Raw genomic sequence first — 14,753 nt, 5'->3', positions numbered from 1 at the left:
TGCAATTGGATTAATTTTAATTAGCAAAGGCTAAAACTTTGCCAGATGAGCACCAGTGACATCTGATACCTGAGCAGGTTCCAACATCTCTTCTCTCACACTAACGGCATTTAACCCAAGTGAAACTCTTAGGAAACCTTCTGGGGCACCCTTCCCAGTACCTCTTTCTCGGTCTGCTACTTTCCCCCACACTGCCCCAAACTCTTAAGCATCTGTCTCATTTGTGAAGCAGAAAGCCCCATGACTTCTCTCATGGAAAAGGATTTCTGACATACTTATTCATGCTGCACATTTCCACCCTCAAAGTTAATCTCTAGAATCGACCTCTCGATAAATACATGCCTTCTTGCAATTGAGGTCTTCAGGAGTGAGGAAGGGACTGGCTTAGGCAGCAGAACTCTGATGTGAAATTAAAAAAGGAAAATATAGCTTTACTCACACTATTAAAATGTAAATACAGGCTTGAGGAACAGAGTCCAGATGCACTCTGGAAAGAAACATAAATATTGATATTATAGTCTGATGAACATTATGTCTCATTGGCTGTCATCCTTCCTCAAAGATACTAGTTTTTCCATCTCTTAGATGTCTAGTATTAAAAATCAAGAGTAGCTGAATTCTTGAATGGGCTTCTTATTTCACAATTCTAAATGCACTTAAAAAGAATAATCAGAAATAACATTTTAAAGAAATTCCTTCATCTTCCTGCAGGCTTCAAGCATCAGCATAAGCTGAAAACCCAGTTACAAATCAGTGTTCCCTACTACTTAGTCATTTGCATAAAAGTAACAAGTTCTTTTTAAATGTTATTTTAACTTTAACTTAGAAAATCTCCTACTTTTAAATTACTTCTGGGCCCTCTGAGGCCAGATTCTTATATTTGCCCCCGAACAGGTCATCCTTAAAGCCCAGCACCCAGATGGCATAAACAGCCCAGCACATCAGACAGACCAAAGAGAAGAAACTCCACTGTTCCAATTGCTTTGGAAATTCTTTTCTCTCAATCGTTTTTTTTTTAATTGTGATATAATTTACACAGATCATTATATTAGTTTCAGGTATACAACATAATGATTTGATATTTGTACATATGGTGAAATGATCACCACAATACATCTACTTAACATCCACATCACACATAGTTACAAATTTATTTCTTGTGATGAGAACATTTAAGATCTACTCTCCTAGCCACTTGTAAATATACAAGACACTATTATTGACTATAGTCACCATGCTGTACATTACATACCCATGACTTATTTATTGTCTAACTGGAAATTTGTTCCTTTGCAAATCTTATATATAGGATTACTAGTTCTAAGTCTGATCCTACTGGAGAGTCCTGTGGAAACATTTTCTCCCATGTCCGTATTAATACAGCAACTCTGGCAGGGACTAGTGCAAAAGCACCAGAGTTCAAATACTGTTTTCCTACCTCAGTAAGGTATTAGCTATCTCAAGTGAGGGAATTGTCTCTATCTTAATAGGGATGTTGGTTACAGAGGTGCATAGTTGTTAAAACTCATCAGACTACACACTTGCAATCCATATATTTCACTGCATGGAAACTATGCATTGGTTTTTAACAAGAGTTTTCTTTAGGACACCCTTTAAATTTTCCCAAGACAGCAAAAATAAGATTAATTAACAAGACTCTAGAAGTGCTTGTTTCCTCAACATTCAGGATATGCTTTACAGAATGCATTAGACCTCTGTGAGAATTCTTTTATTCTTCCTAGAAGGACAACACATTGTAACATGGCACCCTTTGGAGCAAGTCTGGCACAGTAAGAGGAGACAGGGCTTTCCTTTTCTTCTTCATTTTGTGCCCATCTGTATGAGTTGAACTGTCTAGCCCTAAACATGAAACAGAAAATGTCAAAAACTCTAAGTTGGATCCAATCTTTTCTCATTGCTCCCACCAAACCACCACCACCTCTCACCAGGATCGGTAGAGCAATTATCCTACATGGTCACCTGTTTCCAACTCTCTCCCATAGTTTCTTCTTGACACAATAGCCAAATTGATCCTTTAAAACTCTAAGTTAATCATGTCACTCCTAGGCTAAAAACCTTCCAATGAGTCCCCACTTCACTCAGAGCAAAAGGCAAAGTCCTCAGAAAGGCCTGCTAGACCCTACATGAGCCACCCTCCACACTATATCTCTGACCTCCTCTCTTCCTAGTCTTCTCCATTCTCACTTCACATCCACCACATTGGCCTCCTTTCCATCCCTTTTATATCAGGCATGCTCTCACCTCAGGGCTTTTGCACTAGCTCTGGTTCCTTCTGCTGGGGCAGTCTTCCTCCAGCTATTGACATCATTAACTCCCTCACCTCTTTCCAATCTTTACTAAAACGCTGCTTCCTCAATGAGGCCCACCTGACCACCTCATTTAAAATGGTAACCCCACTTCAATCCTCTGTATTGCCTTCACCTTGCTCTAGTTTCTTTTTGCCCATAACTTACCATCTCTTAACATGTATTGTAATCTCTTTAAATTGCATTTAATTATGTTAAATCTCTGAGTTATGTTTGTTGTTCTCGGTTTATCTCTCGCCACTGTAAGCTCTTTGTACTTTTTTGTCAGTGATGAAATCCAAGTGCCTAGATTAGTGCCTGGTATATAATGAATGAATCTGGATGACAAGATTATTGGTTAAATTTTTTTACTTTTATACTTCGCATAACAAAGAGAGGCCACAAAGAACATAGAAATCTTAATAGTCGTCTGACCATGCAGAGGGATACAGCATTGCCTTGTCAGCTGTCTCTTCTCCCTGACCCAGCATTTCACAGATTCAGGCAAAGGTTTTCAACTACTTGGAAAAAATTAATACATGCCTTCCACTCTGCATGATCCAATTACAGTGTCAATAAAATAACAGCTAATAATTACCAGGGACTTACCATGTGCCAGGCACAGTTCTCAGTGCCTGTGCACCCTGACTCCTTCAATCCTGTCAAAAACCTGATGTAGTAGGTACTGTTTTTATCTCCATCTCAAAGGAAAATAAGTATTCAGTAAATTATGCAGTTATACATCTTTGAAGAGGTGGAGCTGGGAGTTTGAACTCCTGCTGTATAACTTCAGAATCCATTCTTAACCACATATTCACTTCTCAACAATTAGATAACCATGACACTTGCCAACCTTACTCAAACTGAGCCTAAGCAAATTCCAAAGGTCATGAATTCTGAGCCTTTCCTTAAGAAACAGGAAATAAGGTTCCCACCAGGTGTCATAGAAGAAAGAAAGGGACAAGCATTCCGATTCTCTCTACCTTTTACCAACCACACATTTTGGAGTCTGAGCATTGATTCTAAGACCCAGAGAGTCCCCTTACAGTCCAATGGTATAGTCATTCTGTGGCCAAAACACTAAATCAGATTCTCCAAAATAAACTCTTTATCCATTATATACAAGAAAATTTAAATCATCTCTCTGATGGCTATGAGTCCAGTTTGAGCCAGACTAACTTCATTTCCCTTTTTGAGTATGGTTATTAGACTAGGAGATCAAAGGAATACTATAGACATATGGTATCTTGATTTCAGCAAATTATTTGATAATCACTCATGATGATAGATCTTGTGGACAAGGTGGAGAAATGTGGTTTGAATGGGATGGTGGGAGGAGCATTTGTGGCTGCTGCAACAATGATTCCCAATGAATGTTGATTAATAGACATCAACTTGGAGGGATGTTGCCATTACTGCCTGCCAGTGGGATCTGGCCTTCAGTGCATCGGAACAACAGTTTTATCAAAGATGTGGGTGATGGGCTAGAATCATGTTTATGATGTCTGCAGAGAGCAAAATGCTGTGGGCAGTAGCTGACACACTGAATCAAGATTTTAAACCATCACCACTGATTGGAAGTGAAAGAGCAAAGCAAGCAAGATTCAATTTAACAGAGACAATGGGGAAGTCTTGTGAAATTTAAGTTCAAAATACAAACTGCACCAGTGGAATAGAGGAAATCTCATGTAAAAGAACCACCACTATAAAGGAAGAAGTTTGTTGAGCTATAAGAGCAATAATGCACCCACAATATTTTGCAATGGTTAAAACAACAACAATGGCCACCTTAGTCCTAGTAGGGCATTCATAAGAAGAAAGGAATGGGTCCATTCATGCTCTGCACCTGTGGGAGAGGACAACCAGTATGAGAGGACACAGGAATCTTGGCATTAAGGGGATAGTTGAAAGAACTGAAGTTGTTTTACCTAGGACAAAGAAAGTTTAGAAGGGACCACACAGTAACCTCTAACCACTTAAAAGATGTCCTGGATAAGAGATTGTAAGCAGGTTCCATAACGCTCCAGACACCAGACTAAAAGGCTAGAATTACAAAAGGACAGATTCAGTCTCAGTGTGGATAATGATTGTCTGAGAACAGGAACTATCCAGCAATAAAGTTGGGGTGGGGTGGCCATTTCCCACTCCTGGGAGCCTCAGAGGGCATGGAAACCAGATGGGTTGCCATTTGGGACATTTTTAAAAATAGCCCCATCTTGAGTGGGAGCTTGGATTCAATGGGTGCTAGCTAAGGTCTTTCCCAACTCTAAGTCCCCAAATTTCTCCAACTTTTATTCAATTCATTTTACTCTTGGTTAATTTCACTTGGAAGAACTTAGGTACTTTATCATAAATTAATTTTTCAGCATATGGATGCCCAGGTTCTCAGATTCCTATTTCAGTACACCCCAACCTTCTCATGTTTATTATTGAATTGAAAGATTGACATTAATATCAGAAACAAAAATGTTTCATACCTGTCTTAGTCACTGAAAGAGATGAGCTGGACAGGGCCGTTGTCCTTTGTGGGCTCACAGTCTGGGAGGAGGGCTCTTTAAAACCTTGTTTCAATAAATTTTGACCTTAGAATAAGAGCCTTACGTTCAGAAACCATTCCAACCTCATTATTTTTAAAAAATTTTACTTTATTAACAAGATGTGATTCATGAGGAATTCTTGATGCAAAAAGAACTTTCAGGAATTTTTGTGATTGATGGTTTGTTCCAGGCATACTCTTCCTGTGATTTTAAGGAATGTCCCACAAAATCTTGTGTTTCACTATTTTAATAGAGTAAAAGGAAATTCAACTGTCAAAACAAAATTCTAACTACATTTTAAATTGTCTTTGTCCATAAAATCATAAAGCATTATATGAAGTCAATGGATCGTTAAGACTCTTAGGTTATCATGGGACAATAGGAGAAATGTCAGTATTTTAAAGGTGATGCCTTCAAACTCTGAGATTGAAGATGTTTTTGAGAGCTTATGTGGAATTTACACTTTCCTAGTGGCATTGTGTGGAAAAGGTCTCAACAAACAGAAAGAAGAAATCTTTATTGTTTCCATCTTAGCAATATTAGCCCAACAGAATCTCAAGGATTTCCTTGGTAAAGTAGGTTAGTAGTTTTGATTTAAAAGCCCAATCCAGCCCTGGCCAGATAGCTTGGTTAGTTAGAGCATTGTCCCAAAGGGCAAAGTTTGCTGGTCAGGGCACATACAGAAACAGATGGGTGTTTTTTTTCTTTCTCTCTCTCTCTCTCTCCTTTTCTTCTCTCTCTAAAATCAATAAGTAAAAATTGTAAAAATAAAAAAATAAAAGTCCAATCCAGTAAAACAAGAAAAGTCTGGAAAGAAATGTGCTGCTGTTATGAGAATATTATAACCATAAATTATTAACCTTTGAAAGACTACTTTTTTCTCAATTGTTCTATGATGGGTTTAAAAGCAGCTTTCAATGGAGCTGTTGGGATCTCATAATGTTCAAAGAAACTTGCTGAGCAGAGACTAGAGGGGAAGAAACCTAACCACAGTTACTGAAAGATGGGGAAAAAAGTTAACCAGTCTGCAAAGGGTTTTTGCATGTGGTAGAATGAGCAGAATAGGGAGGAAAAGGATCATCCTTCCAAGAGCAGAATGAACCCATGATTAGTGCTACCATATCAACCCCAAATGATCAATTTGCCCAATGTGTGGCTTCCTAGTTTCTTTCCAGGTTTGAAATTATGCTTCTCAAATAGGAAAGCTTGGATTTCCTGGGGCCATCACTGACCTCATTCCACAGGATGATTTTCAGTACCCTAAAAGGCTGGCCAGGGGACCACTGAGGAACTGAGAAGATGTGTCTTCATCTTAGACTTGAGTTCTTCCCATGCTGCCTCACAGCCTTGAAGCACTAAATATCTCTTATATAAAGGGTAGTAAGTTATTTCCAGACCCACTGCAGAGCACCTGGGATGGGTCAGGTATGTGGCTAATATAATAATCCTGAGGAAAAAGGGTTTCAACTCTACCATATTCCCAGCCCTCGATCTTTACTCTCACAATTCCAAGATTAAATACATTGTTTTGATCTGGATTCCCCCAGACCCTGTGAGTGTAGGTTCAGCCACAAGTACGTAGTTTATGTGGGAGGTGTCCCCAGGAACCACTTATAGATGAGTGAGAAAGTGAGATGGAGAAAGGAAGGCAGAGAATACATTGTGCATTATCATGTGCAACTAGAGCTCAGTCCTACTGGGGAACTCTGAGAGATGGTACAGAACACACTCTCTTCCAAGGGGCAAAAGAGCTGGGGTGCTCATGCACCAATGCCTAGTCCACCACTGCTTGAGTTCTGCTTCAGGGATATGACCTCACTGGCACTTCTGGCTTTTGCTGTGTGCACAGCCAAGCATGGTCCATTAGTCAGAAAAAGAAAACCCTAGGCAGAGTCCCAGGAGTTGGCAGTAAGCAGCCTTCAGCATGGGAAGTGAGGGCTGAAGGAATAGAGGCAAAGTGCCAACACTGTCTACTGTACAGGAGAAAAGCTAAGACAAAGGTTAGCACAGAGCTCTAGAAACCTTGTAGGTGGGGAGGTGGTGGGCAAGGAATCGGGTTCCACTTCACAGAGAAGATGAAGTGTCAGGTAAGTATCAAGGAATGATCATGTAGGAATTAGCCAGTGAAATGTTGCAGAAGAAAAGAGTAGCATATATGCAGGCATGATGAAGGAAAATGCCTAGAAAGTTGGGAAACACCCAGTAGTTCAGTATAACTGTATTGGGGTAGAAAATGGAAAATACAGGGGGTGCCAATGAGTAGAAAAGCAAGAGTTGAAGCTTGTCAACTAGACACAAGCATATAGAGAAAGGTCTCAATTTTAATACAGTAATTTCCCTAGATTTGTGCAGCAATGCATGAAAGAAAAGTCTAGTGCTTGGGAACAATACTGTGGACCCTGGCCCTGATCTTAATGCTAGGCTCTAGCACTTTCTAGTTGTGGCTAACTGAAATAAGTTAGTAACCCACAGTAAAGCGGGAAAATAAGGGTACCTCTCTCACACAGATACTCTGGAGATTAAATAAGGTCATTCATATAAAGACCGTAGCACAGAACCTGATATGTAGCAGAACTCAATAAATGTTAGCTAAAAATAAAGTCAACCCATTCAATAAATGGCAAAAGTGTCACTGTCACTGTAATGCAACGGGGAAACGGGGAAACGATGGTCTTTTTAGTAAGTGGCAATAGATCAATTGTGAATCCATATGGGAAATAATTAATCTTTACACCCTACTTCACACCGTTTACAAATATCAATTCCATATGAATCATGGGTTTAAATGACAAAGGCAAAACAAAAAATTTCTAGAACATAGGAGAATTCTTCAGGACCTTGGGGTCAATGAAGAATTTAAGAACAAACAGAATAGAACACAAAAAACAATAATGACAAAGAAAAGGATTGATAAACTGGACTACATAAAAACAAGAGCTTCTCACTAAAAGGTAATACTGAGAGTGAAAAGGCAAGCCACAGAGTGAGAGGTTATTTGCAATTCCTATAGCTCACAAATGACTCATATCTACAATATGTCAAGAATGCCTACAAGACAATAAAAAACAAAGAACCTTATCAAAAAAAATGAGCAAAGGCCTTGAATAGGTAATTCAGAAAAGAGAATATCCAAGTGGTCAAATATATATATGAAAAGGTGTTCAATCTCACAAGCTATCAGAGCAATTCAAATTAAAACCACAATGAAATTTTTATTACTTACCCATCAGAGTAGCTACAGTTGAAAAGACAATAAGAGTGTTGGTGAGGATGTGCAGCAACTGGAACTTCCATGTACTTCTGGGAGTATAAGTTGTTACAACCAGTTTAGGAAACTACTAGACAATATCTAATAAAGCCAAACACATCCATCCTCTTTGATCCAGAAATTCTACTTTTAGATATATACCAAAGAGCTCTGTATACATAAGCTCATTAAAAGGCAAGTAAAAAAGGTTGTGGCAATAGTCTTAAACTAGTAACAACCCAAATGGCCAGCATCAGGAGAATGGATCAACAAATTTTGGTATATGCACCCAGTAAAAGTTTATCCAGCAATGAGAATGAATTACTGTAATGACATGGAAGAATCTTGCAAACATGTTTGATGAACACTAAGAAGTGTATACTATATTACTCCACTTACATAAAATTCACAAATAGGAAGATCTAATCAGGGGTCCCCAAACTTTTTACACAGAGGGCCAGTTCACTGACCCTCAGACCGTTGGAGGGCCGCCACATACAGTGCTCCTCTCACTGACCACCAATGAAAGAGGTGGCCCTTCCGGAAGTGCGGTGGGGGGCCGGATAAATGGCCTCAGGGGACTGCATGCGGCCCGCGGGCCGGGCTGTAGTTTGGGGATCCCTGAAACTGATGGTTATGGATGTCAAAATAATGGTAACCTCAGGAAGGGAGATAGTGACTGGCAAAGGGCCTGGGGAGGAGGACTGTTTGAAGACACAGCAATGCTTTAATTCCTTGATCTGGGTGGTGGTTACACGAGCTGTTCACTTCGTGAAAATTAACCAAGCTGTACATTTATGGTTTGTGCATTTTTCTGTAGTAATGTTCAACTTTAATACAAAATTTACTTTAAAACACAGTAACTAAATATAATTAACTACAACCAAAAAGCCAATGACATTAACATGTGAAAGAATAAACACCTTGGGGCTGAGGTCCATGAAGTAATTCCAAAATCCCAGGTTTTAGTGACTGAAAAGCTGGACCTACTTCAAGTTGAAGACCATAAATTTCAGAAGGCTCTCAACAAAGGCAGGTGGTCAGTTCCCTTATACTTCCTTACTGCATCCAGGCCTCCCTCCCTGAGATGACATTACCACCCTGCCTTCTTTTATCTCATTACCAATGCCCTCTTGGCTAATGACCTCATGACCTCACAGAGAAAAGAGATGCAATTTTATAAGAACACCACCTCCTACCACAATCAGTTCGCCAGCCAACCTGCCTATCTGCCCGGATCTTCCATCTTCCTTCCAGTACCCATGAATGGCAGGGTGCTTTGATCCCTTCTCCTCTCAGCTTTTCAAGTTCTCCCATAATTATCCAGTTATTTTCCCACTATCATCCATTTCCCCTTTTCTGTGGAATCTAAGTATGCCTAAATAGCAATACCTTTTAATGTTTTACCTTGTATTCCCCTCCAGCCACTACTCCATTTCTCCATTCCTCTTCAGAGTAAACTCCTTATAAGAGTCATCTGTGGTTCCTATCTCTCTACCCATCCTATCCTCTCTTCATCCTCTTATTTGGCCTTCATCGCCACCCCTCCACTTAAATGGCACCTATCAGGGCCATTACTTGCTTACAAGTTACCAAACTAAATGGTCTTGTCTTGGTGCTCACAGTACTCTTGGAAGCACCTGACCAAGTTGATTTCTCCAATTCTTGAAACCCTTCTCCTGGTTTCCATTAGACCATGTTCTCCTAATTTTTCCTTCTAGCTTGCTAGCTGCTCTCTCTCAGTCTTTCTCCTTCTTTCCTAAACTTACAAAATTGGACTGCTCTAGACTAAGTTCTGACCCCCTTTTCTTCACTGTCTACATTCTCCCTGGCTCCAAGTTTTCATATACCATCTCTATGCTTATGTCTTGCATTTACCTCTCCAGCCTGGACCTCCCTGTCAAGTTCTGAACTCACATATCTAATTGTCTAAGTCTCAAATTAACATGGCACAAACAGAAAATTAATGATTCTGTTCTCCCACAAGAAAATAGCCACTCTCCCATTTCTGGAAATGGTACTACCTTCTACAAGTTGTTTAAGACAAAAAATTAGGAGTCATACATAGTTATTTCTCTTCTTCTCCCACCTTGTAGCCAATCCAATTAGTAAATACTGTCAATTCTTCTTCCAAAATGAATTCAGAGTCCCACCAATTCTCGTTGTCTGCATAACTACCTACCTTCCTAGTCCTAGCCACCATCTCCGGTTACACTAACTAGTTTACCAGCTTTCCAACTTGCCTCCAGAGTGACTTTACTAAAGCATATGCCAAATTATGTCACCCCTTCAAATTGTCCCAAGCCTGTCTCAGGGTAGTGGGAAGCAGCTGTCCAAGGATGAAGCAACAGGCGACTACATGGGGAATGGTTATCTTGGTGGAAAGGCTGTACAGGGGCAAAGGAGGTGCCCAGACAAGTTGGAAGGGATAGAAAAGGGAATGTGGCTCGCTACTCCCTTTAAAACTCCCCTAGGCCTTCAGCAACGCTAAAGGAAGATGCATGATGTAGCAGATGCCACTGGTACTCCACCCATAGCCCCGCCCTCAGGACCCCTGGAGACATTTCTGTTTAAACCCTAGGCTTTTTGCATCTCTCTGCTTGGCCTGGGAGCATCCTAAGCCCTAACATAGAGCGGGCCACAGGAACCAGGGAATGCATACTCCAGGTCTTACCCTTCCCTCAGTGAGAGGTGGAAGTTGGTGGATAAACACACCACCTTCCTCACTCCTCAGTGGAACACTTCTGAGGCATGGGTTGGACTGAACCAGGTTGCCCACAGTGGTAGCCAAGCTGGCAGGTGCATGCGCTTTTCTCCCTACGCTTTTCCACTTCTGTACTCCTTCCTTGTGCGTCCTGGGATGCCCTCTGAAATAAACCATTTACACAGAAACCTTCGTCTCAACCTCTGCGTGCTGCGAAACTCCAACTAAAACACATACGATTCTGCCTTTCCTTCCAACGGTAATGCCTTCTTCGACATGAAACAAGAACAACGTCATTTTAAATCCATGTGGACAAAAGAAGCGGGAGGACTGGAAAGGACATGGGGAGATAACATTTCAGAAGATTTTCAAGCGACAGAATTTTAAGTCCGTCTCTGGGTACTACATTAGCCCCATCTTTACCTACTTATTGATATATAAATCCACATAATCATCACAGTATATATAGACATATTCCATTTTTTTCTTTTCACCATTAACCGTTAGTTTTTACTCCAAAGAGTTAAAAGGACTTTAAAGGATTGGGTCAAGTTCCTTGTACCTAAGTGCCCACTGTTGCCTCTAAAGAAAAGAGGGGCGAAGAGGACACACAACTTGCTCCAGCACTGTTTCACTTGCGTGAAATCTAACTTAAAGAGCAGCGTGTCACTCACACACACACACACACACACACACACACACACACACACACACGGGAAATGTATGCACCACTCAACAGTCTGCGAAACTTCCCTCTAGTCCTTTTGAAGTGAAATCACCACTCAGGCAAACCGCACTCCCCAGATATCAGCGCTGTTGAAAGTGCAGGGGCTGTCCCTGCTGTGTGGTTTGAGGGAAAAAGGAGGCAGGATTAAAGCGCTCATTTCAAGTCCCAAAAGTAAAATACGACTTGGCCTACGGCAGTCCTAATTCTTTCCAGAACTCATCTCCGGAACTGCCCTTTCAAACAACCAGTCATTAACCCAACGCCGGGTCTTTTATAGCTGCGAAAAGCGACCGTGCACATCATTTATTCATTATGCTTATTGTTGTTGTTACTGCAGAAAAGCAGCGAATTCCCGGGTGGGGTTCAAAGGGCTGTTTGTTTGTTTGTTTGTTTGTTTTGAGTGGGAGCAATGCGCGAGCTGGGTCGCAGGACACAGGTTCCCGGAAAGGATGCCCGAGAGCGCCCCCGCCCCGCGCGCTCCGGGCCACCGAGCACTCGCGCAGCTGCTGCAGCAGCCCGGGAAGGAAGCTTCTTATGTAAGGCAGAGCCGCTGACATCACCTTCGCGGGGAGCGCCGCAGCCGGACCGGGCGCCCACGGGCCGCAGCGCCGGCCCAATGCCCCCGCCCACCTCCGGTTCGTTCCGAAAACGTTCCGCTGCCGCCCGATTTGACCGACTGTGCGCCGCTCGGAGGGCAGATGTCACAGAATGACATTTATTGGGAGCCCTAGGGTGTTCCAACAGTGAAGTTAACGGGCTGCAAAGATGCTCCGGGGTCTTCCATACGCGGGTGGATTGGGGCGACAGTCCCCGGGGAGGGACGCCTCTGGGGTCCTCAGAAGGCAGATGGCACATAGAGAGGCTTTTAGCAGGAACCCTGTGCTGTTCAGAGCAGGAAAGATGCGCAGGGATCTCACCGATTTCCCCAGAGTCCGGGACACTCCTCCCTCCACTCTCCCCCCCGCGGCCCTTCTGGGCTACAAGGTTGGAGCCGAGCGCTTCGGAGTTCACTCTGAGGCCAGCGCCTCCGTGCTACGGCGCGCAAGAGCGCAAGGCACAAGTTCGGGGCTCCGCTCAGCCCGAGGCCACGGTGAAACTGACAGTGCCGCCACGGCGAAGCAGAAGCCCTAAAAGCCACTCGCTATTCCTTGAGCCCGTCCCCCCGAGCGCGAGTAGGGGTCACGGACTATAGGGCTTGGGACTAGGCCGCTGCAAATCATTGAAGTTGCACCGACCCGCGCCCCCTACACACACACAGGGCGGGCCAGGGAAGGTGAGTCCCAGAAGTGAATGACAAACCCCTCCGCCTCCTCTGTCCCCAAGAAGGATCCCTCCCAGCCCGCGGCTGCCTGCGAGTTCTGAAACCGCCCCTTTAACTTTCTCCCCTCTGCGTCTGCATCCCCGCTTGGGAGTGGAGCTGCAACTCTGCCCCGGGAGGGCCGGGGTGGGTCCCAGGGGAAGGGAAAGCCGGGGCGGGGGGCGGCAAGAATGAGGCGCAAGCTGCAGTGGGCGCGGCGCCGCGGGGCCGGGATTGCGGCGGCCGCGGAGGGCGGAGGGCGCAGCGCAGGAGCGCAGCGCCGGGCGGGCGGCGCGGATACTCACGCACTGCCTCCTGCTTGGGGTCCAGCGTGCCGAGGACGCGCTGCACGCCGCCGAGCTTGCCCTGCAGCGCCCAGACGCGGCGGTGGGTCAGCTGGATGTCGCTCTCGAGCTCCTGGAACAGGCTGCACGCGTGCCGGGCCACGTCCGAGAGCTGCCGGAGGACGCGAGCCAGCGCGGCGTTGCTGACCGCGCACAGGTCCAGCATGAGCAGCACGGCCGCGGCCGCCGCCGAGGACGCCTCGTCAGCCGCGGACGCCGCCTCCGGGACCCCCGCCGCGGTCTCCTCGCCCGCCGCCGTCCCCTCTCCGTGCGGCGGTGGTGCTTGGTCGGTCGGAGCGGGCAACGGCGGCGGGGAGCCGGGAGGAGCAGGCGGTGCACGGGGAGGGTCCTCCGGCTCCGGCTCCGGCTCCGGCTCCACGGCCTCGTCCCGTCGGCTGGGCGGCTGCAGGGGCGGCAGCGGTTCAGCGCTGTCTTCGTTCACGTCCTCCACCGGGCCGGGCGGCGGGCGCCGCTGCCGGCAAAGCCACTGCGGCTCCACGATCCGCTTGGCGAAAGGCATCCCGCGCAGCCGGGCCGCGACTTTCTGGTCTCCTCAAAGCACCCCTTGCGAGCTGGGAACCTGGCGCGCCCACCTGGGCGGAGAAGGGGCAGGAATTGGGCAAAGGCGCTCTGGGGCAGTCCGGAGCCGCAGGGGTTTCCTCTGGTCACCTGGCCTCCTCCACTTCCCCGCCCTCCCCCTAGCAAATCAGTCTACTTGGTCCTCCTCCGAGTGCCCCGTCCCCTGGGAGGCTCCCAAGCGCAGGGCACAGGGATCCTGGGCTGCGCCTGGGCTCTGCTCACTTGCTTCCAGCCCGGGTCGCTTGGTTCAGCTCCATCATTCCAGCGCTCGCCGCCGCCGCCCGGCCGCTGCCGCCGCCACCGCCTATATAAATGGGCGTGTGTATGTGTGTGTGTGTGTGTGTGTGTGTGTGTGCGTGTGTGTGCGCGCGCGCGCGCGCGTGTGTGTGTCTGGGTGGGTGGGTGTGAGTGTGTGCGCGCGCCTCAGTTTGAAAGTACCCCAGCGCAGGCCTCTCCCCGCGCGCCCTTCGGCAGCTCCGGGGAGCGATTGAGCCCGGGCTCTCTCCCTCTCTGGGCCGGGAGGAGGTTTCAGTAAGGCGCTTTGAAAACCCGGAGAGAGGAATCCACCTCCAGCCCCGGCGCAGGAGGCGGTGCGGGGGCGACGGGGCCGAGGGCGGGAGAAGGCCAGGGCGAGGGGGGCGCAGCGCCCTGTGCGGCCGCTGGGAGTCACTGGTGGCCTCGCCGGGCACGTTCCGACGCAAGAACGCTTCCTCCCGTCCGAGGGATTGGGTTTGAGACGGTCAGCGTGGCGGGGTGGGGTGCTCCTCCAGCTGGGGTTGGGGTGTGGGTCCCGAGCGCAGAGGCGGAGGGAGCACTGGGGATGCGGCAGGTCTGTCGTGTTGGAGCAAGTTGCTTCCCGAATTCCTGCTCTGAGCCAGTCCTTTGGGTTCTTAGCGGGGAAAAGCGGGCTTCCCCTACGGGCGCCCCGGGCTGTGTGAGCTTAGTGAGACAGCCGGGTGTCTGACCGGGCACATCCCAGTGCGGCTCGAGCGGCCAGGGTGCAGTGTCTACC

The 14,753-nt window shown here is 46.1% G+C and overlaps 1 protein-coding gene across 3 annotated transcripts in view; it reads right to left on the bottom strand.

Annotated features, from left to right (window-relative positions):
• The window catches only part of NHS (NHS actin remodeling regulator), a 347,012-nt gene extending 332,712 nt beyond the window's left edge, over positions 1-14,300 (bottom strand). For 2 of the 3 annotated variants that reach the window (XM_066356604.1, XM_066356606.1), the window contains exon 1: positions 13,124-14,300. In XM_066356604.1, coding sequence (XP_066212701.1) covers positions 13,124-13,682 — 559 coding nt within the window. In that variant the 5' untranslated portion in view covers positions 13,683-14,300. The remainder of the gene's footprint in view (positions 1-13,123) is intronic. The other variant, XM_066356605.1, reaches the window with a different exon arrangement.
• Between the last annotated feature and the right edge of the window lie 453 nt (positions 14,301-14,753).

This window comes from Saccopteryx leptura, chromosome X (assembly GCF_036850995.1).
Source record: "Saccopteryx leptura isolate mSacLep1 chromosome X, mSacLep1_pri_phased_curated, whole genome shotgun sequence".
Classification (NCBI taxonomy): Eukaryota; Metazoa; Chordata; class Mammalia; order Chiroptera; family Emballonuridae; genus Saccopteryx; species Saccopteryx leptura.
Note: the sequence above shows the minus strand (reverse complement) of the source record. Positions and strands in the feature narration are given on the sequence as shown.